The sequence below is a fragment of the Aphelocoma coerulescens genome, chromosome 2 (assembly GCF_041296385.1).
Source record: "Aphelocoma coerulescens isolate FSJ_1873_10779 chromosome 2, UR_Acoe_1.0, whole genome shotgun sequence".
Classification (NCBI taxonomy): Eukaryota; Metazoa; Chordata; class Aves; order Passeriformes; family Corvidae; genus Aphelocoma; species Aphelocoma coerulescens.
In genome coordinates this window covers 56,974,124-57,000,932 of record NC_091015.1, presented here as the reverse complement: position 1 = coordinate 57,000,932, position 26,809 = coordinate 56,974,124, and the positions used below count along the sequence as shown (strand labels likewise).

The following is a 26,809-nucleotide window of genomic DNA, read 5'->3' as shown; positions in this document are numbered from 1 at the left end:
TAATAGTGTTGTAATCACCTTCCTTGACCCTTGTCCTTCCTTGCTCTTTTTAAGGTAGCTATACACAAAATGCTTTAGGATCCTGGAACTATTGGAAAGGCATAAATCTGTCAAAATGATAAAAGCAAAGGCATCTACTAAGCATATATATAGAAACCATTACTAATGTCAAACTTCTAGCAAGTCAAACTTGTTACATCGATATGTTTTGCAATATGGAAGACCTGATAACAAAAACTGCCCAACTAAAATTGGATGGAATATGAAGGAAAACAATTGTGTTTATGTAATCTTAAACAGAGTGGTTAGGTAGACAGATCCATCTAATTACATGAATATAAATTTTCAGAGATGGTATCTTAATTGTTTAGTCTGCATCAAGCTCTCCAAATGCGAACTTAATGCTTTTCAGTGCATGTTCTATATTAGATGAGCCATGAACAGCATTAGACAAAATATCATGTGCAAACTGAGCCCGAATTGATTCAGGAGAGGTCTTCTTTGCCTCTTCTGGATCGGTTGGACCCATTAGTTGCCTCCACTCTTCCACAGCATTTTCCTTTGATAAGACCATTATCACTGATGGACCCCTGTAAAATCAATATGAGGAAGCTCTTAGACTATTCTGAGCTTTCTGAGATGCAGAATTAGCTTTAATGTCAGAGGTACCATGAAGGGTTATAATAAGCATTGAACTATCTTAATTTTATTAAGTTGCTTAAATATTGAAATTTGTTTCTGAGTGTTTTGTTTAAGGAAATATCCCATAATTGAAATCCAAAGAAATTATGATGATCAGATATTTCGATTTGGACTTCTTGTCCTAAAAATATTCTCACCCAATAATTTCTGAAGCAAGACAACACATACTGTATTTATCAGCTATACTAATGATATTATGAGGAAGATATTTGTCCTGCATGAGGACAAAAAGGATTCCATTGGAAAGCAGTTCCTTTTTTAGAGAAAATAAAATCCAAAATAATACTACCCATAAGTTTGAGAAGTATTGTAAATCTCCCTTTTAAAGGAAGAGTACTCTGTGCTAGAAGCCACTAAATTTGCTAGAAAGAGTGACAGGTTGTAAAATCCTTGCACCACTTATGGTGTAACATGTTTTGTTGGCACTGTAGATGCAAAGTGTGATGTCTACTTACATACATCAGTACTGTAAACCAAGACACTTACTCAGTCATACAATTCACCAACTGTTCAAAAAAGGGTTTTCCTTCGTGATCCTTGTAAAACTGTGCAGCCATTTCACGAGTTAAAGCTTGTTCTTTTACCTTTGAGATGCTAAATCCAGCCTCTTTAACTTTTTTCATAATTTCATCTAGGAGGATAACAAACAAGCTTGTTTTTGATTGAAATGGTTTAGATGCAAAAAATACAAACTGCAAACACCCAAACTTTAAAAGTTTCGGAAAATACCAGATGCCCTTAAAAAAAAAATCTCCAACACCTATTGGAATTCTTCTTGCAAATATGAAACACCCATGGACAACATAAGAAACACTTCAACAGTCCTCTAAAATAGGCAGAAACCATTGTCAGTGCATTATTCATACCAATGCAGGTATCAAACCCAGACTGTAATTAACTATACCAATAGCATTCACTGTTGTTTCTCACATTGAACAGAAAGTGGACTGTAGTTGTAATGCTGTATCAAACATCAGCTGGCCAGCCAAAATCAATCTGGATTGTTACAAGAGGGGAAGAAAGACTCCCAAAAGCCAATGATGAATTAGCATTAGAAAGACTACTGAAATTTGTTAGAACAGAATAGAATAATGTTAAGTAAGGGGTCTAGATAGAGGCTTTTTAAAAAGTGGCAGCAAACATTCTTAGGGCAAGATTCCAAATTGTAAACAGTGCTCTTTTTACTTTTGACTTTTTCCTCCTTACTCCCTTAGTCTAACAGTAAGCTAAACTAAGGATGGGAATGCATCTAACTGAGCAATGACCCCTTTTGAGTCAGTAAATGTAACTGTCTGAAGTAAGTAATACAAGTTTGGCAAGTGTGTCTCTCCTTTGACTAATTAGGATGCTGGGCAGGTATTCTGCAGAAGTGCCTGGCTTTTAAAAGATTTAACTTAGCTAAGGACTCTCTTTCTTCAATTCACCAGTATTCTAATGAAGAAAAACCTATAGGCAGCTTTAGCAAAGAAAATGTCATATTTGAGATGTCAATCTGAATTATGCAAGCCCTGTAAAAGCATTTCTCTGCACAGAAAACATATTTCAGAGAATCAAAATAATGCATTTGAGGTGATTTACTGCAGTGTGCGTTGCTAATCTTTTGTAGAAATGCTTACATCACTAGATACAGCCCATACTTTCTGAAAGCCTTACCTTTATGATTCTTAGCAGCATCAGGCTTGATTAATGCAAAAGTTTGTTCCTCAGGGAAGAAGAACTCTAGTTCCTTCTGAGCATCGATGTGTGAAGAGCTGCCATGCAGCTGATTGATAGGTACGTTTTCAATCGCATACTGTGCACGCAAACTAGGAGTCATTAAAAGAGTGAAGTTACGTAAAAGCATAGCCATTTTGAGCTGTGAACTATGATTAGCCTTAACCCAGTGAATATAAATCAGTGGAAATCTGAAATATGAACACCCTCCCTCCCAACCCTCATCCTGTTGTATTTCCAAGAAATACCACTTCTTCCTTAATGAAACAGCACTTCTGTCAGCAGCAGGTAACATGATACCATGGCAGTTTCCTAGAGCAATGCGATAAGCAGGTAGAACTAAGGCGTCCGTTTATAAAATGTGTAGGAGAAACCTGGTCACAAATAAAATATTCTACTGATGCAAAGTTTTCAATAAGCTACAAGAAGAATCTCAGTGGTATTTCAAGAAAAGTAATGGTGGTATTTCAAGGAACCCCGCCTACTATTAAGAATATATATTACCAACACTTTTTCTCTGACTCAAGAATTCCCCTTTCATTACATTGCACTTCTTAAAACTCAGCTTTTAATTCTGTTTAGCAGCCTTTATATCTCAAAAAATTTTACAGTTTCTATGCATATTACACTACTACTTCCAAGAAAAAAACCTGCAGAATTGCATATTTGTTTCCAGATGATGGCACTATAGTTACACTAGTTGGAATGGGGAATGAGATGAGGAATGCGAAAGTAAGTTGGAAGCTGTTAATGATGGTTTACTTTTGTGACTATTACCTCTCTGGATTTTCCCTTGCCTCTTCAAGAGTCTTTGGGCCTAGTAAATCTCTCCAGTGTGATACAGCATTTTCTCGTGTTAGAGCCAATACAAGAGTTGGACCACTGTACAATAGGAAAAGTAGCATTAAAAAAAAAATTTAACTCTTGGTACTTTTAAAAAGCAATTTGATTATATATAGTCTGGACTAGCAAAATGAGCCCCAGTACTGGAGGACCTTAAAACTGATCTAATTGTTTAAACAGGTATAGTCTGATAAAACTTTATGGGGATTAAATATGAATTTGAATTGCAAAGTTACTGAGTTTTGTCACAATGGCAAGACAGAAATACTGATCATGCCCTAAATATGTCCCAACTTCATATGAATGGAATATCCAAACATGATTTATTTCTCTTCCCCTAGTATCCAGCACACAGCATGGTTGAAGATTTCAGAGTTCTCCTACAGACAACCTAAATGCAGCAAGTTCACACAAGTCAGTGAACTTGGCCGCTGAGACATCATACATACAGAGATACAGAGTAGCTACTAACTTTTAAAAGCTTGATTTATATATTTGTTGTACTTGGGAATTATTCCATTATCTGCCGTTATCTGATCCTGTTCTGTCTTTTACTAAACTTTTAGGTACATGTGTATCATGTATTATCCAGGAAGTGTTCAACACCAGTTTGGGTGGGACTCTGAGCAACCTGTCCAGGTGGAAGGTGTCCCTGCCCATGGCAGGGGGTTGGAACTAAATGGCCTCAATGATCCCCTCCAACCCAAACCCTTCTGTGAGTCTATTATTCAATAATTATTGTGAAAATGTCAGTCTTATCTGATCCAATATAGATTCTATAGATTCACTTTCTCCTTTTTCATTCAACATACCTGGTCATTTGCTCTAGAAGGACTGGGAAGTAGTCTTGATCTACATGTTCTTTGTAAAATGTACGTACTTGTTCCTCAGACAGAACTATTTCTTTCTGCATTGCTATTTTGAAGCCATCATCCTTTATCCTTTGCATGATAGACTCTGTTAAATATATTGAAATGATGCTAAACTGCCATCCATTCATTCCTTTGCACTCTTGTAGAGGAATGACATGGACTTTTCCATGATAATGTTAAATTTTTACAGGTGAATTTATTCCCTAACTAAAGAACAGAAAACTGATTTAAAGCAACTGCTAGAAGGCATCGCTAGTTGCCTGAACACTCCGAAAGCTGATCCTCATCTTCTTAAGGCTTTTTCTTGCTTCAGAAACCTCAGTAGGAATTCCTGACTGAGAAATATGATACGTGTTATTACCAGCAAAAGAAGGTCTAAGGGATTTGAATAGGTGAAATGTTTATTTAACTAAGTCTTACAAGACCACATGGGTAAGCGAGCAGTATTTGGCAGAAGTCAAAATTACCTACAAAATTAAGGTGTAATTACCTACACATGAACTGCAGAACTGTAGCTCTAAGCAACATGCTAGACAGCCATAATGAAAATAAATTCACAAGGAAAGATCAAAATTGTAGAGTTTCAGCTCTCTGCGTGTAATTTTGTTCAAGTACAGAGATTCTCAAGTTAGAAAGAAAAATGCTATCTGAAATCTAGCAAGAAATGCAAACGTATGACTGAGAAGAAAAGTAAACTTGTTTGGATTAAGGTTTATGTAATGGGGTAGATTTTTTTACTTGATCTGTGAAAATGCTGTCTGTTTAGACCTGCCCTTGAGCATCACTGCCTTATGCAGAATAGAACATCTTGGATTGCATATTTTTTCCTCTTGCATTGATCTATCTTGGGCCTGCTATTCAAGAATATCAGCTGCTTTACTATGGTGGGAGATCTAGTCCCCTATACTGCATTTGAAAATTCTAGCTTCTCTGAGAGGTCTTTTAGGAGCATTCCATCTACAGACTTTCTTGAAAAATTAACCAAAGGAACAAAATATCATTGACATTTGCATTCTCAATATATGAAAAACATTAACCTCATGACTTCATTCCAGACAAGATTACTGCTGGCCTGATGCTGGAGAAACAGTATAACCTAAAAACATTTCATTAATTGAGTTAGGATTTATAATTCAAAATTCAAAATAGGAGAATATTTATACATACTTGATAGAAAATATGGTTATTAACACTTACCTCGCCTTTCTTTTAAGAGACTAGGTCTAATTATCGCCAAAGTCTTTTCAACTTGTTTTGCCTTATTTACATTAAAATTTGGGAAAAAGAAGGCAAGTTGTCTGCTGGCATCTTCAACACTGTCTTGCACATCACATAAATTTACCAGACTCTCAGTTTCTGTGAGTCCTGGCAACCTGATGAAACATAAAGTAATACAGTATTTAAGTTACTGCTTAGTGTTAACAAACTGACTTTTTGAAGATGTACTTTCTTAAAATTTTGTGAAACATAAGGATAGAATGCAAAACGAAGTTTTTATTAAATTCAGATTCATGAGTAATATTTCTGAGAAGAGAATTATTAATCTTCTCAAAAAGTGCCTGATCACGTGCTCTGAAGGAGAAAGCTCAGCCAGGCTGCTTTAACAACTCCCCTCTAGGTTATCCAAAATAGTTTCTCTGTTTCATGAGACGGAATTACTACTTACAAATGTACAGTGTGTAATGAATGATCAGTAGAAGGCTTGTGCTTAATTCATGTACAGCATGATCATAAAAATGATAGCACTACAGAATTGCCTCTGACAGAGACACTTCTCATTTTTTCTGGTCTGTTTATTTAGCTATGTAAATAAAGCCCTTCTTGGCCACTTGTAGAAAATGCAGTATTCCTCAGCTGTACTAAATTAATGCAGACAGGGATGCAGAAGGCATTGACAAAAATGTCAGTTGTTAAAACAATCTCTTTTTTGGATGAAGTATTTAAGCTCACGTTGCTTTAAGTAAGTGTCTTGTCTAAATATAAAACTTGAGTTGATATTTGAATTTTTGTGAACACTCTATTGTCTGAGGCTGCATATACAACTATCATCCTTAAAATTCTCTACAAACCCTTGGCATAGAAGAAAAACACACATTTCAAGATATCATGGTTGTGAACAGCTAATCCTTACAATTTTTTTTGCATCTTGAAGTAGCATGGGGACACAACCCCCAATACCCTACCCCTTCTCTGCTGGCTTTTACAGTGTTAACTGGGAGAAGAGCATGCCTCAGGTGTGTCCTGGTCTGCCCTGGGCTTTATCTACAGCTTCCCAAGAAACATAGGGGTAAACATGGGAAAGAGCGCAACCTTCAACTGGCGGTGTGGGCAGTCCCTTGGTATGGGTGAACTCAAATTGCAAGGACTACATCAGCTTTGAAGTGTAGCATTGTTCCCCTCGTTCTGAGAACCCACTGAAGGTGAGTTCAAAGAGATCAATGACCTTTGCTTGTCATCTCTAACGAGGAAGCAAGGAATTTCTGAATTCCCATGGGAGCTGGGATTGCATCTCTAGTGGTGGTCCTGTGAAGGACTAGGTGATGAACTCTGCCTGCTCCCTGGACCCTGCACACATGGGCACATCTGCCTCTGTAGGAACATGCCTTGGTTTAAGGTGTGCTCTAAACACTGACTGAATCACAGAAACACATTTTCACTGGTACTTACTTGGCTGGCTGCTCAGGCTCACCAGACTCACTTTTTTTGCGTAGATCTGTCCATTGAGGAATAGCAGCAGTTGGTTCTTTTTTAGTGATTATCAAAACATGGCATGGTCCACTCATCATGAATTGAACAAATGCTTCAAAGTCAGGCTAAAAAACATAATTTTCCACTCTCTGAATTGCAGGAACTCTGAGTTTTTCATCAGTAATGAGACAATTATGCTTTTAAAGTAACTCATACATTCCTGTTCCAAACTGGCATTCACATACATTCCTCAGAACCCTGTTAGATTGTTTGGGAAGATTTTTGATCGATTATTTGAAACAACATTATCAAATGACTAAAAAAAAGCTAATTGAGATAAAGAAGGTCATATAACTACTTTAAACAAGTACTAGATGTTCTTCCTGGTTAAAATGCAAATAACAAGACTGAAGAAAACTATCTGGAAACTCAATGTGATCACTTTCTATGCTTGCAGTACAGCATGTAGTGTGACATAAGAAACTGCAATACAGTTTCATGAATAATTTTTGAAACGAAATTCATGTAGCTGGTTATAAATAGAACACAGAGCTATTTGCAAGACATTTGTAGGCTTTCCCTTCATTTGCTTTGCTATGTGCTTTTCACTTCTTCAGTTTCAACTTTCAATCCTATAAAAGTACATTTCCATCAGAAAAATAACTTTTGAAGCCTGTGGTGTGAGTTCTTAATCTCTTTTTTTTTTTGTGTGTGTATGTCACTTTTTTCTTGGGGATATCTATTCTCCTTTTAAATATTTGACTAAATCCTTACCAGTCAGCATCATGTTATTGCATATGATACTTTTTTCCTTTAGTAATACAAGGATGAAATATTCACATATAAGCTTTCAAATAATTGCTTTTCTCTTTCAATTATCTTCATATCTATGCATACACTTAACCAATTTCCCAAGATGAACAAACTCAAAAGAAACAAACTGAAGTACAAAAATGTTCAGTATGATGCAAAAAGGGTGTCTTTATACTGTGGTGGCTTCGAAAGTACTCTTCCTTATGTTAGAAGAACTACGTGTAACTGTTAATTTTGGCTGTCCTGGATCACCCAGCTTCATCATTAAAAAGAATCAATTTTTGCTTCCAGTTTAATCTGGAGGTCTATCGCCTTGAGTCCCCATTCCCTTGTAAAAGGCACACTCCAGGAATTCAGCAAGATTGTGGAGTATTAAATCAGGAGTAATTTTGTGCACTGAACACAAAGGAATCCATATGTTTTAACAAAATTATTTTTCAGCTTAAAATTAAACTTAAAGAATGCCAATTGATTGGCCTCTCAATATGCATAGGACTCTCTGGAGCCATATAGCTCATAGCAGTTTTATTATTTTCCTGTCCCAATGCTGGCAAGGATCTGCTATGGTGTAATAGTGTTGTTTTCCACTCTCCATGATATTTTAAAAGTCATGGCTGTCAGGTAAAGTCCCAGATGACTGAAAAAAAGAGAAACATTGTATGCCTCTTTTAAAAGGGTAGAAAGGAGGACCCCGGGAACTACCGGCCTATCAGCCTCACCTCTGTGCCTGGGAAGATCATGGAACAGATCCTCCTAGAATCTCTGCTAAGGCTCATGGAGGACAAGGAGATGATTTAGGACAGCCAGCACAGCTTCACCTAGGGCAAGTCCTGCCTGATCAATGCAGTGGCCTTCTACAATGGAGAGACTTCATCATGGACAAGGGAAGAGCTACAGATGTCATGTCTGGACTTCTGTAAAGCCCTTGACATGGTACCCCACAACATCCTTCTCTCTGAAGTGGAGAGAACTGTTTCTTATTGCTGCTCGGTGATAAGGAATTGGTTGGACTGTTGCACATCCAGAGGGTAGTGGTCAGAGGCTCAGAGTCCCAATGGACATCAGTGACAAGTGGTGTCCCCTGGGGTCCATACTGGGGACCAGTGCTGTTTAGTATCTTCATTAATGACATAGGTGAAGGGCTCGAGTGCAGCCTCAGCAAGTTTGCAGATGACACCAAGCTGACACACCCAAAGGACAGGATGCCATCCGGAGGAACCTGCACAAGCTCAAGAAGGGGGCCCATGGGAATCTCAGGAGCATTAAAAAGATTGAGTGCAAGGTGCTGTACATGGGTTGGGGCTACCTCTGGTATCAGCATAGGCCAGGGGATGAACAGATCGAGAGCAGCCCTGGGGAGGACCTGGGGGTGCTGGTGGATGAGAGGCTGGACATGATCCAGCAGTGTGCACTCACAGCCCAGAGAGCCAAACATGTCCTGGGCTGCATCCAAAGCAGCGTGGCCAGCAGGGTGAGGGAGGGGATTCTGCCCCTCTGCTCTGCTCTGGTGAGACTCCACCTGCAGTGCTGCATTCAGCTCTGGGATCCCAGCATGGGAAGGACAGAGACCTGTTGGAAAGAGTCTAGAGGACATTAGAAAGAAATTCTTTTTTGTGAAGGTGGTGAGTCACTGGAATTGGTTGCCCAGAGAAGTTGTGGATGCCTCAACCCTGGAGCCCTGCTCAAGGCCAGGCTGGATGGGGCTCTGAGCAACCTGTTCTAGTGGAAGGTGTCCCTGCCCTTGGAACCAGATGATCTTTAGGGTCCCTTCCAACCCAAGCCATTCTGTGATTCTATGATTCTATGATATATCAAACACTGTATGCTTTGTTTGTCTTTGTTCTTCTCATGTCTATCTCCACACTTAACTAGTCTCAAATTTGGCTGCTCTTCTCAGGAAGATGAGTTACTTTTACGTCTGTTTCAAATCTGCCTCTGTCAAAACTACAATCCCAGCTTTGCTAAAACCAAGCCCTTTATGGTTTCTTACAAGATCTCCCTGTTACTTGCTTTCTAAGCCATAATGCAGCTGCCTAGTGATTGCTATCAGTTTGGTTTTTTCTCTCTGACTTTAGTAGGAACCATCTCATCTCACTCTTATTCATTTGGAATGCCATAGGAACACCTTCCCACCTACTCCTTTAGATTAGGCTAACCCGTCCATTGGTCCCTCTAATAATATCAAACAAACTATTTGTCTGTATAAAATTCCAACCTCTATCTATCTTATGTATATAGCAGAAGGTACAAATGTTTGCTAAGAAACTTCATTTTTTGACCCAGATCCTTCTAAAGAGTTAATTTTAGCTATCACACTGCTGGAAAATATGACCATATCTTGGTGCTAGTTTGCTAGACCACTGCCATTTAATGGTGGACAGCCTAATTTAATTATTTTCTTGAACTTTATATCTGTCTTTAGCTATTTTTGTCCCCTACTGTAGGACAAGGCACAAAAAGTAGATTTCAACTGAGATGCTTTCCCTTTCTGCCTGTGCACATGCTTATTCCCAGAACTATCCCATGATAAAATCTGAAAAGAAATAAAAAAAATTAATATATTATATCACTTATTTTCTGGCTGGAAAAATAAATGTCAAATAGATACACACTGTCACATAGATGACACTGGATTTTGGGTTTGTGCCACATTTCAGCACCTAATAGGCAAGGTAGAGTAATTGCAGAAACAATCTATACAGGACTCTAATTTTCTTTCCTACAAAGGTCACTGGGCCTGTCATAACACATTTTAAAATCAGTATAATTTTAACTTGATAAATAGTGTTAGAAATTTAGCACCATGTCTAAGGATCATGCACATTTAGATAACAGAAAGAAGAACAAAATATTTTAATATTTAATTGGAGGTCAGTTTAATTTGGTTGGAATATTAGATTGCTACCTAGTGATATTTACATGAATCAGTGAAAGAAAAGGGAGAGAGAATACCTCTTTTTTATGTACTAAATCTACATTAATTCAGTTCTTCAATATACTTAAAATTGACCATACAGAGATTTGCAAGCACATCTGTTAACCATTGTAGATTTTACCTGTTCCTTTCACTTAGATTTTTAGTTTGTTTTTACCTGTTCTTTATTCCGGGCATAAAACACTCTGATTTGCTCTTCAGTAAGCATTCTCTCCTCTGCTGCTTTAATGTCAAATCCTGCATCTTTAATCTGCAATTATTCAGTTATTACTCAGGGAGCATTTGAAAATGGATACATACAAAATCATATGTTATTGTAAATCTAAAGATTGATTTATTTTGGAAGCTTTCTTAAGTTTAAAATTCTCCAAAATATTCTATCTTTGCCTAAACTGAACTTCCAGCCTTTCAAAACACCTCACTAAATTCAGGATTATAATACCTCTAAATTAATGTTTGTGAAAAAATACAGTGCAGTTCAATGTATGTAGTACATTCATTCAGTAGTTAATAATCCCTTTTATTTCACATTGAATAAACTCCTTTTGATCATTGTGACTGGTTAACATGCAACTTATGTTGCAAAATATTATAAATTTTATTATAATCATAGTAGTCACATAAATGTGCAATTGTCAACAATTGTTGTATTAAGCTAAACTATTTGGCTTTAGGAACAGCAAATAAGGAAAAATGAAATCTACTTTATGATTTTCTGTTTCAAACTCTGTTACTGCACCAAGTTCAAGTATTTGTGAGTGATGCACATTTGTATGACTTTCATCAAAGTTCATAGTCCATTGGTATGAGATTTGTACCATAAACTGATATTTTAACAACAAAGGCAGTACCCAGCCCCAGTACTGATGATACACCAATATTAATCTGTGTACCAGCACTCTGCTCTTTAAAAGCCCCTGTGGTGCTGCTGAGTGTTTTCAGACTGCCCCAACGAGGCTGACTGTGGACACAGTGTAGGAAAACACACCTCATAAGCCAAGTAGCAGCTGCTCCAGCTAAATTGTTTTCAAGCTCCGCCTATTTTTTTGCCTTTGCTGAGCTTCCTTCCTTTCCAGCTAAGGTAGAGCAATTGCAGAAACAACCTATATAGTGCTCTGACTTCCTTTCCTGCAAAGGTCACTGTCCCTCTCATAACGCTTTTAAAAATTCTTATATTTTCATCTTGACTTATATTGTTATGTGGCTTTTTTTTTTTTTTTGATAACAGAAACAATATCATTCAATGTCTAAACTCTTCTGCCATAGAATATTGATGCAACAGTATAAATTTGAATGTCATATTATTTCAGATAAAGATTATTGTACTTTTATCATCCTTAGCAGAGAAGCCTTATCAGATTCTGTTCTAAAGTCTGGGCATAAATTAGGATCTACTTACCCTTAAATTTTGCTATTATGTCCCTTAAATAAATAGAATGAATGACTATTTTAAAATTCTGTCTACCTTTTTTTTAATTTCTTCTATGCGTCCCGCTAAGACATCATCAGGTTTTATAATTCCAACTGAATAAGTGAGTACTTCTGAAAAAGGGATAAAATAATGCCCTAATTAACACATTCATCAAAATAAATGCACAACTAAATTTTCCATTACTTGGTTTCTCTAAGTAATTCTCCATTTTCATCTTGATATGGCCAAACAGTGGTCGCAAAAAAAAGACTCCTGCACTTAAAGCATGTCTTGGTGTGCAGGACCAACTTTTTCCTTCCCTGGAACCCACATTTCCCATGAACTACTGTTTTGAGGGGGGCTAATATGGTGGAGAAATGCAAACATGCAGCTGTGGTGGGAAAATATCAGTTTATGATGGAGCCCTTGTCTAGGGAGAGCTCTGTATGTACAATACTAGGAAAGTGAAAGGAATGAATTTTACTAATGAAAATTCACTAAGTGAAGATCTGTATGAATATTGGAGATTTCCAGTAGAACATATATTTCTCATCATAGTGAATGTTTGATTCCTTAGCTTTGTGAATGCTGAAGGCATTGGCAATCAGTATCTGTTGATGTCACACATGCTTGCTAGCACAATCTAATGTTTAAAACAGGGTGTTCCTTGCTGTAAAAGAGTAGACACAGTGTTACTACATCCATTGCATACAGGTCCCTGAAAATGGTCAGAAGGGAATAGCATCTTTACTGGACCTGAAGTTTACAGTGAAGCATTTGAATGCATATCAATCAGACCCCAAGACTGTAGAAGAATTTAAGATACGGATAATGAAAACAGCAGAGTACTGCTTGTTACCAATACTAGAAACACTTACAGGCAACTGCATATGTTAAGGAAAATATTACTGCCAAATGTTAGTGTATTACAGTGCCTGAGAGACCCCGTCTCCCGAAGCTGAGCTAAAGCTCTGTTTTCTGATTTTCTATCATGTTTAGGTTTTGGGGATTAGTGTGAAGTCTGTAGATAATTGCTAAATGATAATACTATACTAGTAAGTCTCACAGGGTTTATGAGAAAAAATAAAGGCTAAAGCTGAGGTCAGGAATATGTCAGTTGAACCATCCATTTGAAAAAAAGCATGAAGATGAAGGAAAAGGGGTGCCATAACTGTGATCTAATGCTTCTCACAGGGAAAAAAAGCAACATCCAGAACAAGGAGAGGATGGAGGAGTTTGTTCTATCTCAGTGGTGCAGAATGGCATTTTCTGCATATATGAAGCAGTAGGAACATTCAGTAGCTACAGATAACAATAAAAAAAGAAAAGATATAGGTCTCAGCTCATGAGAAACCTTAAATTAATCACAGACAGGACTTGCAAACAGGATGGTGCTTATTTTTCAACCTTTTTGGAAGCTTATCCTGCTACTGTGGATTTATGCTCTTATACAAATCTGTTCTTAAATCTAATCTGGTTGAAAGAGTTAATTAAAATAATCTGAGATAGAAGGCAGGCCATTGCTTCACAGATTAACTCTTCCAATCCTCTCAGGTTGACCCCATCTTAGTATTCCACCTAAACAGAAGTACACAGCTCACACAGGGACTGTGTAGAACTGACTTTCAGGCCTGAATTTTGCACAGCAGAATTCCCTGGCACATGTGACTTCTGTCTAAAGTCTGGAGGTTCTCAGTGTGGGGGTGAAAATATTGATCATGACAGTCCAATACATTAATTCCTTACAGAAGAAAGCTCAATCAAAACTTTCCATTAATTCAACCAAAGGAGAGCCTATTAGTGCTAAACATAGACAATTATTAATCAAAAGACATTTGTTCTCTTTCTTTCTGTTAGCATTTCTAAAATAAATCAAATATATTTACCCTCCTCTACAGCTCCCTCAGACCCTTCTGATGAATCCTCGTGGAAAACGAGTTCTTCTGCCTAAGGTAATTGCAAACGGAGTAAAAGAACATCAGCAGTACAAAGATAGAGTCACCAAAAACAGCTGTCGCATCTTCACAACACCTTTATCTTAATGTAAGAATGGACTTGCTACCCTGGAAAAAAAGCAATTCTAAGAAGGCCCTTTGGCCAGTCTGGTTTTCCCTAACTGACTTTCAGTTCGTTAAAAAGCTCTTTTTACTATAAGTGAAGTTCTTTCATCTCCATTTTAACAAAACAAGCTATGAGACATGACTATTTCCCATGTCTCTGTTTCATATGATGCAGTTACTAAGTTATATATTAAAAATACTTAGCCCTGAAAGAAAAAGGTTACTAAAACACTTATGATCTTGTGGCATTTTGTCCGTCTCTTCATTTCTTAAATCACTAGGCTAATCTGTAAATTTGTTAAGTTTTTATAAAGTACCGTAATGGAAATTTGGGGGTTCTGAGGAGAACAAGCAACAGGGGAGGATTAACTCTGCTACTACTGTGAATTCCAACAGTGGGATCTTTTGCAGTGCAGGCTACTGAGGTCAGACCAAGCTGTCCTTATGTCTTTATGTTACCTGGAAGTCAGGAGTGAAAGGTGATGGAATAAATTTTTTGAATGTCCTTTGTTTTTTGTAGCAAACTGGATTCATTAGGTACAGAGCAATCCCCATGGCTTTGGGCAACCTGATCTACTGAAAGATGTGACTGCCTGTGGCAGGAGGGGTTGGAGTAGATGATCTTGAAAAGTGTCTTACAACCCAGATAATTTTACTTGATTTCTAAAACAAAAGCGCATCATATATATGTCACTTTACTGTTAGGACAAAAATACAAAAAATTAAACATTATCTAAACACTATCACAGACATTTAGACAAATGGTGTAAGTGTAATAAAAATACACATTTATACATAAGTATCTTGTTTGTGAGTACCTCAGTGCGTTCCTTCTCTCCAGCTGCAATGTCCCTCTCTTCTTGCACTAGCTCTGTTACTGTCTTAGTTATAAGAGGAGCATTTACACCTTTCACTATTGCAAGAATTTTGCCATGCTGTCAAAGAGAAAATAACACTCTCAGTGAGTTTTCATCACTTAATTTACACATTTGCCTGAATTTTTGAAACCTGCAATATCTTGCTAATTTTTTCCAGCTACAGGGTCATTTCCTATGCCTGCTGAAGGGAATACGAAAGCTACTGCTGTGTCTGTTACTTCAGAATGAAACTTTTGTGCATTTATTTCCTTGCTTCCTTCTTTACCAAATTTTCCATGTTTATTTCTGGGCTCAGCACTAAGAGTATAGTTGGAAGCAAATGCAAATATGGATTTTACTTGTTCTTAATTTCTCTAACATGGAGTTTTCTGTCTTTTTGTGTGTGTGTGTGTGTGTGTGTGTGACTTCTCAGCGCATTCTTTACAACATTCAGGTGCATAGTAGTGAAACTAATGGTGACCAAAGTTACTGCTAACATCTCTAGGCAGCATTCAGATTCAAACCTGAAAGTGTCCTGAAAGTTTCATTATTCTTGGTCCCTACCTATGGAAATTCAAATCCTGGCTGCCTCAAGTTAAAAGAAACCCCACCTCTTCTTAAGTAAGCACTCTACAATGGTGTCCTAGGAGAACCAGCTTTCTATGTCCATCAGTGAGAGATAATAAGTATATGATGAATTGCTACAGTTCCTCAAGTGTGAAAAAATAATTTTATTTGTTATCTTAAAAATCTTATAATGCCAGGAAATGTAAACTCTCTTTCCCTGATGAAAAGTGGGCATAAAATAATAATTTCAGTGTAACCACATGTAGGCACTTTATGTAAGGCAAACCTCGAAAACTTACCTGGGTTTCTCAGTAACTACCAAAATAGTGACTACCACAATTCTTCTGTGGCTGTATGTGCAACAGCCACAACAAAAATGTGCTCAAGAACCACCAGACTCAGGCATAGGAAACAGCTCAAGCAAACAACATCTGATAGTACCATCCTACATACTTTAAAACGTAAAGATAGGATTTACACAGCCTCATAGCTATTTTATAATCTATTGAAATGTTAAGGCAAATGTAGGCAGCACATTAAAAGAAACTGCTGTGATGTACTTACAACACTAAAAAGAAATACAGGTTCACAGCTGTTCCTAAATGGTTTCAGACTTTCAATGCTGTCAGCCTCTGCCTGAATTCAGACAAAAAAGATTATTTGGTTACATGAGTGTGTATGCATATGCATATATGTATAAGGAAACCTTTTTACCCACAAGAAAACCCCACTATTACATACTTTGCTGTTGAAAACTCAAACTGCAGCCCTAAATACAACTAACAGGCCTTATAGTGATGAAGAAAGAACTGTTTGGATAACATGGGATTGTCTTCCCTTTGTATTACAGCAATTCATCATGGAAAAATATCTTCTCTTGATACTATTTTCTCATGTAGGTCATAATAACATATGTAAATGAAAAAGTAGCCCATGTAGTCTTGATGGAAGAGATTATCCAGTGTATTAAGTTCTTTGTGAACTGTGTTCAACTGCATGAAAGCACGTGAGATAACATCGGAACATAACTCCCTGCCTTTTTCACGTGTAAAAAATTCCTGTTTTTTTCTGAAAAGTCCTTTCATCATGGAATTTAAAGTTTTCACTAAAGTGAAAAAGGATGGACTTGGTCAACATCTTGGAGAAACTGAGTCTGTGAAACAAATTTATCTACTTTAAATATGAGATATAATACGTTCGTATATATATACTGCTAGTGTAAACAAATATTTTTACTACTACAGTTCTGTGATAGTTTTTTAAATTTCCCCCTTTTTGTTCTGTTAAAAATGAAATACCAGGTAGAATTTGCAAAAAAGATGCAACAGTTTTTCAGGGATGTAAGAATTTTAAATGCAATGGCCCATAATGCAGAGACTTAAAACCGAAAGTTGTATAGTCAGGCTTTTAAATATTTCTGCAATCTCATCAAGGAAAACAAAAATTGTGGGGTATCAGAGCTTTTTTTTTAATACAGCTTCTTACATATTTATTACCAGTTCTAATCTACTTCTAAACGAAGTCTTCTGAGGACATATGCAGGAAAAGCAACCAGGCCAAAATTATGGCAACTCAGTATCAGGACAGTAAAATGAAAGCTCTACATATGCAGATCAGAAGATATATTTAAACCAAAATGTAAATAAAGTCCCACACAGGATTTATGTCCTTACCATGGCAAAATGTAGCACATTGTCTTCACTAAACTCGTTCCTCAGTTTTCTGAATAAGTTCAGCACAGCTTTGCAAGGACCACACCAAGCTTGATACACATCTATTACTAAAATGTAATAGTTTGGGATTACAAACAGCTGACTTGTGGAACTTATAAAGTGAGACATTTATGTTTGGGTTGAAACAGCACTGGAAAGGCATTCACATGGATCTTTCAGTCCTCTTCTAGTCAATTAAAGTATCATGAATAAGTCAATGGATTCAGTGGCTATATTAATGGATACATACTCTTTTATTTAAATTACTTTTGACATTGAAAACCTACTTCAGAATACTATTTGAGATGATTAATTCAATAGGAACTTTTCTCTTATATTCCTTTTCCTTTTATTTTCTCTTCTTTTCCCCCTGTGATTTTTACCTCCCTGAGCCTTTGCCCATTACTATCCCTCTGCAGATATGATCCTGCTACAGATTTGTTCCTTTTACCAAAATACAATTCCTCAGAGACCTAGGAGACATGGTTACTGGATTAAGTGAACTGAAAATTGGGAATAATGCACATCATAGAACATGCACTCTCTAGAATGCTGCAGTATTAATTTAGTCTGGGCAAGATTTTACACACAGAAGTGTCCAACTCCCTACCATGGAGAATGCCATATTCGAAAGGTGTTTTCTAAACATTGGTGTATAGCAGTATATTAAAAATTAGGTAAGCATGATTTTGATGAGTATTTATCATATAACATACCGCATATTCATAATCTTAATATATGATCTTAAAAGTCTTTTACAACCTAAACAATTCTATGATTCAGTGACTCTGTGATATACATTTATAAATATATATAAATATATAGCCTTTCTTTAAAAGATATGGCACTAGTCTTCTAGAGTATCTATTAAAGATGATATATAAATATGGAAACCTGTACATATCTCCATGAGAGATTAAACAGAAAATATCAGCTGTTAGTACCTACTATACCGTTCCTCCGCAGCATTTCATCCCACTGGTTTTGATTGGTTATTACAGTCTGAAACAAAAATGAATGAACATTTTAACATTTTAAAAAGGCAGAAAAACCATCTGTTTCCCCGATAAAGTTGTTCCAGTAATTAGGATTTATACCTGGAGCTGGATTTCTTTCTTCTTGCCTGCCATTTCCCTGCGATTATAGGAAAAATATTAAAATCCAAAGCACTTTTGAAGTTTTTTAAAAGACCATGTGACATACAGAACTGATTTGTATAGTTCTCAAAATATCACTGCCTTCTGATTCCCTTAGTAATTAACTCAACTGAAGCCCCTACAACAATGATAGTTAATACTCCACTTCAGAATTTTGTGGAGCAATATACAACTTGTTTGCAAAACCCACACAGTATAAGAAACAGAAGAAAATATAGTTTGTTAGGGTGTTCAAAACTTTTGGCTTCAACAATTTTTCAAGCTTATAATTACTCTGCTCAGAATAGCCACAGGGACTTTGATGGGATGACAGCTGCCATAACACTGGACCATGTCAGAAAAGTATTGATTAAAGAGCTTCAACTCTGATAACATCAACTCAGTCTTCCTGTCTGCTGGGATACATAAAAAGCCATGACATACTTGTGCCCCATAACTAAACTCCCCAACTGAATCCTGATATATTCATCATTCTGTTGTTAATAAATTATGTCCTTTATTTATTTATTTATTTATTTATTTATTTATTGTAAATAGATAATTAACTGTGAACTAGGCAGAACAACAGTCTCAGTTAAGATGCATATGTGGATGAAGTTTGAGTTCAGCATGAGTGGCTTGAGTTTCTAGAGTTCTTGGTTAAGATGGTGGTCTTTGTCTTGGGGAAAATGAAAGTGCACCCATGAATGTGACCTCCTCTGGCACTGTTATTTGACAAGTCAAGCAAATATTTAACAGGATTTGAACTATCCTGATATACTCACCAAAGCTGCTCCCTTCAGATCACAGATTGAGGCATAGAAGCCAATATGAGAGCTCTTACCATCATGCTTGTTTCACATTTCATCTAAAAGTGTTGTTAAGGGTTAAAATTTTAAATGCAGGTTTTCTTCAAATCCTTTAAACCAGGTAGTGATACAAAGCATGGCATTCATTCCTATCCTTTAAAGACTAAGGAGATGATGCTGACTACTGACACTAGAGGCAACCAGCAGATGGAAATACACCATATTAGTAGGAAATCTTCAGCAAAAGAACCTATCTTTCATTGTTACCTTCTGTCACTGAGCAACAACAATCAATTCTTTGCAAGACTGGTTCTGCAAAACATAAAACCAATACATGACCATGGTCTGTACATCCCAGTTGTTCTACATATGCTCCCCAACTAAAAATATTCAGTCATACGCACTCAGATGGCAAAGCAGAGCACTGCAGAGTAGACGTGCTGCTGTGTGCAAATATACAAATGTGCACATTAGTCTGGCATAGCTGCTGTATGTTACAGACATGTGAAGCTACATGTAACATCTCTACTTTTAAACAAAATTTTCGCATAGCATTCTCTCAGTAAAGCAGTCAGTACTACACTGATAACACCTGAACAGACAAGCATGTCTTTTCCTTTATCTATGATATGGGCAACATGCTTCTCTAACCTTGACACAACTAACTCCCTGAGCATAAGCTCTTGTGTGTTAAAGTGGATCCTTGTGTGTTCCTAGGTGGCACTCTGATGGATCATCTGCCCACACACACACACATACACAGAGGAACATGTGTAAGTGAACAAATGCACAGACACACAGACCAGTTCAGGGCTGACAGTGCTCTACACCAGATGCCGTAACCAGGAAGAGCTCCCAGACACTCGTGCACCCCATGGTTTGACACACACCCTCCACACTAAGCACACCACAGCACAATGGGTTGGGTGCCACTCAGCCCTGAGGGGGGGCCCACTCAGGAGCAGACAGGCACCCCCAGCCCACCTGCACCTGTCCTGGAGTAGCCGCTCGCCTGGGGACACTCTGTGGCCACCCAACTGCCATCCCTCAACGGCTCTAACAGCCTTCCCCACCCTCTGCCCAGCCCCAGCCCCATCTCTTCTTGATCTCCAAGGGTCATTTTCCCTCCATCACCCTATTTTGTCAGTCTGGGGTAGACATGGCACAGGGAGCTGAGCTACAGGCATGCTGAGAGGGAAATGGGGACGGAGCTGGGGAGTGAAGGGGTGGGAGGAGGTGTCACCATTTCCTGCCCTGTTTCTCCTCTGTTTCCTTTAGCCTAGGGAGAGTCAACGTTATCCTTTTAACATGTGAGAAAATTAGTCTTGGCAGCTAATTAGTAATCTGCCTTCACTCTCTGTTACTTGCAAATTGTGAGAAAATGGAGACTCAAAGAGGAAGCTTTTAGTGGGTGTCCTGATGAACAAAAGAGGGTCTTGAAAGCTAAATAGTGGTGACTGCCCATGCTCATACGCTATCAGTGCGGGTTTGTCATCACACTGGTGCAGAACAAAGTTATCATTTTAAAGATGCACATTTGCATCTCAGCAGCCCCCAAAAAGTCACAGAAGATAGAGGCAAAGTTTATTTATACACATAGAAAGCACAATTGGTCCCGAGTACAGTGGGGCTATTTTAATGTGTTAACTCTTAAAGGCATTGCAACTGGTGGGAATTTCTTTGGGGAGGTACAGGCTTGAGAATATTCACAAATCAAATGCTAGTGTCTCTAAACTGCACAAATTTGATGAAATGTGAATTTCACATATGCACGTTGTTACAGAACTATAAATTGTCCGTGCATCCAACTTATTTTGAAAGCCTGCCCAGGCATACTATGTGCTATTATGTATATCTACCACATCTTAAGCAGATCTAGTTTCAGTGACTTGTTCCTTTTCTTAAGCTTTCTGGTACTGCTCACCAAAGCATGACTTGCAAAGCCCCAAAAGAAAAGTTCCTTTTATTTAATGAAAATAAAATGAAAAAAAGGTAGGGAAAACAAACTCTTAGAGGTGCTAGAACAGATGTTCTTCCTCGCAGTTAAATCTTCCCAAGTTGAAGGACATTCATTCTGCAGTAGTGGGAATGAGGCAGCGTTTCCACAGAGCTGCAGCAGTTTTCAATGCTGAGATTGTGCTATGTCCGAACAGCTTTGATTAGATCAACTAGGTGGCAAGACAGATTTTGTACTCAGATGGGAAAGAATGCATTTATATGGCCAACAAAAATTGCTTCCTACATTTTTTACTGGAAAACCCTAACATTGGAACTAGTACAAGCTCTGCATTGTCCTGCTTGGAAGTAGAGGAGTGCTCTTGAATAATCTTTATTTTCTTGCATGAAGAAGGAAAACAACTTTTGAAACCTTCATAGACATACAAAATTGGAAAGAACTACAAAAGATGAGATATTTAACCCAACCTCCATGTGGAAGTTAAAGACCCAAAGATTAAGCTAGCTTTTTGGGGTTTCCTTCACAAACTGCAAACTATTTTATGCAGACCACTTTCCTCGTGAACAGTCACTTTTTTACGTATTACAAAGAAACCCCAAAAAAGTCTTGAAGAGAAACACTAGAATGAGGTAATGCTCATGTACCGAATGTTAAAAGGCTGACACAGCCTATTTAACTGCTCTGTTGGAATGAATTATATGTATGCTTTGGATATCACAAAATAGTTAATGTAAAGGGATTTGGTATTTGAAAATGCTGAAAAATAAAAAAGAATATCCGTCTTTAAGTCAAAGAGTATAGTTCTATAACATTTTAAATTATTTTAATGATGACATACTTAGCTTATGCAGACCAGCATAGCTTTAATGGCCATTATAAAAGGCATCCAGAGAGAAGGGTTTAGGAGTTTATGGGGTTTTTCCCTGAACCAAAATGATTCAAGTTTTGTATAATGTATATGAAAAGTATAATGAAAATATGCAATGGATAAACCACAATGGATTGATGATGAATGACTGCATAATTTTTCTGAGTAACTTTTAAACTATTTCACTCCATTTTGTGCATATCACTTGATTTCAGGTCTGCTCTTTGTCACGAACTGTTAATGTCTGAAGTGACCTATTTTCAAATTACTAACATTGTTTTGCAAAGTAATGGAAAACATTTGTACACCCTGCTGAGACTTGTGACAAAAGTAGAGATGTGTTTTCCCTGCTAGTCAGTCTTTTTATGTGCCCTGGTACATGCTCAGAAGCCAGTGCCTGCGTAGCTCTGATGACTACCTGCTTGTAAACACAGTGGAAGCATTGATCACCTTAATTTATAACCTTTTGTGATCTCTTCTGTGGCTCTATAGTTCACATGCATACTGGTGCTACAGTGTATTCAATCTATGCCCTTTGCATGTTAGATTTCCTGCACATGCCCTGGTGTTCCTCCTGCCTCTCTGCCTGGATTCACTCTAGGATTGCTAGATGATGAGTGAACATCTTCGCAGCTCTTCTGCAGAGCTGTTCTTAGCCTGGCAGCGTAGCAGCCACTGTAACTTGAAGGCTCTGTATGTGCCTATTGGCTTTTTCTGCATCAGCCATAAGTAGACCAGGGATCTGATAGCAGTGGAAGACCTTTCTGATTTCTTGTATTTTTCTGGAAAACAGAAAGAAAGTATGTGAAATGGTGCACAATTTAATTTCTTGAAATCAAAAATAACTATTATGGTTGAAAAATGCAAAAACTAAAGAATATGATTTGTGCTGCTTCAAGTGCAGCTCTCTGTCACACAGTTGATGGTGGGATAATTCTGTGCAGTAGAACTGTTTTGGTAAATGAAAAAAGAGCATAAAATAAATAAATAAACAATTTTCTGTAAGGACTTACTGTGACACACCAGCTTGTGTGCTCCCAAGGTGAGAGAGACTGGAGGTGACTCCAAAACCAGGCAGTTCCTTTCTGAGTGGAAGCCCAAGACTACCACAAGTTCAAGTTGTGGATGTTTGAGAAGCAATCAGTTTTGCCCATAAGTGGTGACTGACACAAGGGATTTGACAGCTTGCTTTTAAAGAATGACCCAGCTCTGTCAGTGGTGGGTACGTTCCCCTAATTTGCCTTGCAGAAAACATGAATGGTAGCCCTAATGGAAGTTACTAATACATAAACTTTGCAGAGTTTGTACCATAAGAGAAGTTCCTGAATGTTAGTGTGGAATATATAGAAAATTAGCAGATGAAAAGGAACTGAGATAATTTAGTGATTAAGACATTTTTAGAAATATAGGCATTAATTCTTCCAAGTAATATGGCTATCACCTCTGGGTATCCTAGAGCAAGAAAAATCAGAGATGTTTTATTTTACCTTACCCTAGAATCTCAAAATTATGTGAATAACAGCATGGTTAGTAGTTGTGAATGTAGACATGATACTTTTATTTATTTTTACTTACAGCCTTTATTAAAGTTTTGAGTTTGGCAATCTGAGTATAAATATTTTCATAAATTCATTTTTTGTTATTCCTTATCTGTATATTGATTCATTTTTTGAGTGTATGAAACACATTCGACACCCTATATATTGATTTACAGAATATTAGAATGTAACTTTGAAAATATCCTTTGCAGCTATAGTGTGTGCAAACCCACAAACACAAGAGTTTAGTGAGACATAATGAGTGTTTCCCAACAGCTCAAGAAACTGGTAACTCTGATTTGGATCATACCTAAGCCACCTGAAAACAGACTAGTGGTTTGCTCTCTGGCAACATCAAATGCTGATTCACATACAGTTTTCCACTTGTTATGTGTACAGGCTAGCCCTCTCCTCAAAGAGAGATCGAGAAGACTGGTCTTTGCAATGGGATCTAGAAAGTGAAAGAAAATGAAGAAAAATATCTCCCTGTATATCAAAAAGCAAATCCCATGATATCAGGTAACAAAGGTGGATTGGAGTTCACATAAATATTTTTAATCAAAGTTGGCTGGTAAAGACACAACAGTGGTTTCTATTTTACCAAACCTGAAGATGTCCAGAGTCCCAGTTTAAGAACCTCCAGAATAGTTAAGATGGCTCAGTTGAACTCTGACCTCTCTGTATTTTAGGGATCCTCAGCTGGTAAAATCTTGTTGCATATTCCTGTTTTTACTGGGAGAACTTCATCTGCAGAGACAATCTGAACACACAAAAAGTATGTGTGAAAAGCTTGACTGTGTTAATGGTTTTAATTTCCAGCAGGACAGAAAAAACAGGGGGATCAAACAATTGAATCATCTTGATATATGAAGGTGAGCACCAAAATTTGCTTGAGGAAAGATTTAGGGGATTAGAGAGTACCAGGCCTGAAAATATGATGGAAAATTATGGGAATACTTGAATTGTGATATAGTCCAAGCAGAATAAACTGTTACACTCCTGTTCGTGGGACAGGTTAATCTGCACAGCTGTATTGGCTGGAAAATTCTGGAGTATGTTCCTTGCTAAGATAGGAGGGGAAATTAGCACAGTAAAAGAGCCACTAAAATCTTTGCCAGAGATTAATTGAGGTATGTTTATATGGACAAAATGAATAAAATAATCAAGCAATTGGAGCACACTTTGGCTTCTGTGAGTTTGTTTTGGTTTTGTATTTAAATTCCCTAGTAATTGGCACTATGTGGTCATTTAGAAGAAAAAGGTGGATAATGATTAGTTTATAAAGAAAAAGAGTGTACAAGGCAGAGACAGTTAAACAGATGACATTGAGAAGGCTAAATCTTAACAAAATTTTGTTAAAATATTCTGAGTCTAAAGAACATGCCAAAGGAATTGAAACTTTTCAAGTTGCATTCGTTCAAGCTTCTGCAGGAAAAATTACACTAAGTTCTTCTTTTTATTGACTCTTTCAGACTCTGATCCAATTCACACAAGTAAAAAAGACTATAAATTTCTAAACAATTTGTTGTATATCTGTTCTAAGTTAATAAAATTATTAGGGCCAGAAAACAGGTCTTGATACAATGTCTTCAGTCATCACAATATTTAGCCAACTGAAGATTTCAAAAATAAACCCCAGTCCTTAAAAGGCTGCTGGTTAGAAATGGTGAGTACTGGTGTGACATTCAGAAACATTTTTAATGCTGGATCCTGTTTCAGATGCCAGTTTCACATCCAAGGGTTTATGCTGGTTCAACTTGTTTAATTGATGCAGAATTTATCTGCATGTAACAGAGCTGCACAGGCCAGCAGCAGCCAAGCTTTACACCTGGCACAGGCCACCTTTTGTGCTAAGGGGATAAATTTGAGGGATAAATGTCATGTGCTTCCCCAGTATATGACAGAAGCATGAGATAAACCACAAGTGATCGTTTCTGTTGTATGTTCCTGTGGATGGGAAAAGAAAATCAGGAGTTTGGTCATGTAGTGAGCGCTCATACATCAAACAGGGTGGTCACTGGGACAGAGTGTAGTAGCCACTTGTGAGTAGGAATAGGACGTTTTTGTTCTGCTGGTGATGTATTTTTATCTATAGATGAAAGTCCCACTAGAAGAGGATGATACAGAGCAAGTCTGTGCCCAGATGACTCATCCTATTTGTGAGCTAAAGCTTGGGTTTCTCCCGGGGTTTCCAGGATAGCATGTACTAGAGGATCAGAAATCACCTCTGAGTCATCTCAAAAACAGATTTGCCTCTGCTGTTGTGGTTTCCTTCCTGTGTCTCTGCTGTGCACAGTGCATGTGTACATTTCATGTGCATAGGATGTGGTCCTGGCTGCAAGGATCCCTACTGCGCACGACTCCACTGCCAAACACCCTGCTAGTCCCAAGGGGTCATCATAGAGATTAGAGGTACAACAAACTTGTTTCCCCTGTACTCGTCTTGAATACAGATATGAAATACCTATATATCCCAATGAATTATCCTCACTGATCAAATTTGATGGACTTCAAGACAAATCTAATGAATTTCACTCTGGTGCCTAACTAAAAGTTTATAATCTTTTCTCTTTCCATGCATATTTTAGTTCCAGAGCTCTGTGTGTTACTGATAACACAGCATGTAAATATATAAATGTAATTATAAGGCCATCATACCTATCTGGGAGACTTTTGCTAATAATTTCTTTTAAACAATTCCTTCTCTTCTTCTACATAGACAAAGCCTCTATCATGTTGCCAGCAGCTATTTGATCCTTAAATGAGAGAGGTTTTATCTTTATTTCAATTATGGAAATAATTTTTATAGGCTATAAAAATGGTAATCTTGTTAGAAGTAAGTAAAGAGTCTCTCAGATATTAGTTTCAGTGCTTTTCTCTGTAAAACATTTCAATAGTGTTATACACGTTTCTAAATTCAGAATTTTATACCTACACAACAGGTCTATTTGTTTTATAGGAGTAGCTATAGATCTTCCTTCACTTTCAACTTTGAACACAAAGATAAAATAAGTTTTAAAATCTCATTGCACACATTTTTCACCTATATTTACTCAAAGCTCTCAATTATGCCCAGTTAATATATCTCATAACTGTCTCATATGCTTTCATTAACTAAAGCTCAGAAATTTGGTATTTTTGCGTGTCTCCTCCTAATGTCACTTTCACCACTTTGCCTGAAACCTTCAGCAACAGAAACACACAAAGAAGCAGAGAGTTACTTTAGTTACAAATGGCAGAAGTACATTTTTCACTTGTATAAAATTTATGACAGCTGTTTATTTTTAACCCAAGTCAATGGTTCTGTATAGCACAATGCAGTCATCAA

At 37.3% G+C, this 26,809-nt stretch overlaps 1 protein-coding gene across 1 annotated transcript; it reads right to left on the bottom strand.

Moving 5' to 3' along the window:
- Positions 1-367: 367 nt before the first annotated feature.
- Positions 368-18,303, bottom strand: NME8 (NME/NM23 family member 8). The gene is made up of 15 exons (XM_069005857.1): positions 18,271-18,303; positions 18,118-18,175; positions 17,135-17,241; positions 16,026-16,097; positions 14,856-14,972; positions 13,864-13,924; positions 12,032-12,108; positions 10,724-10,816; positions 6,798-6,943; positions 5,328-5,503; positions 4,071-4,215; positions 3,193-3,297; positions 2,356-2,507; positions 1,189-1,333; positions 368-590 (listed from the first exon to the last, which is right to left on the bottom strand). Exons 1-15 carry the CDS (start codon positions 18,301-18,303, stop codon positions 368-370), a joined length of 1,710 nt encoding a protein of 569 aa, XP_068861958.1.
- Positions 18,304-26,809: the final 8,506 nt, after the last annotated feature.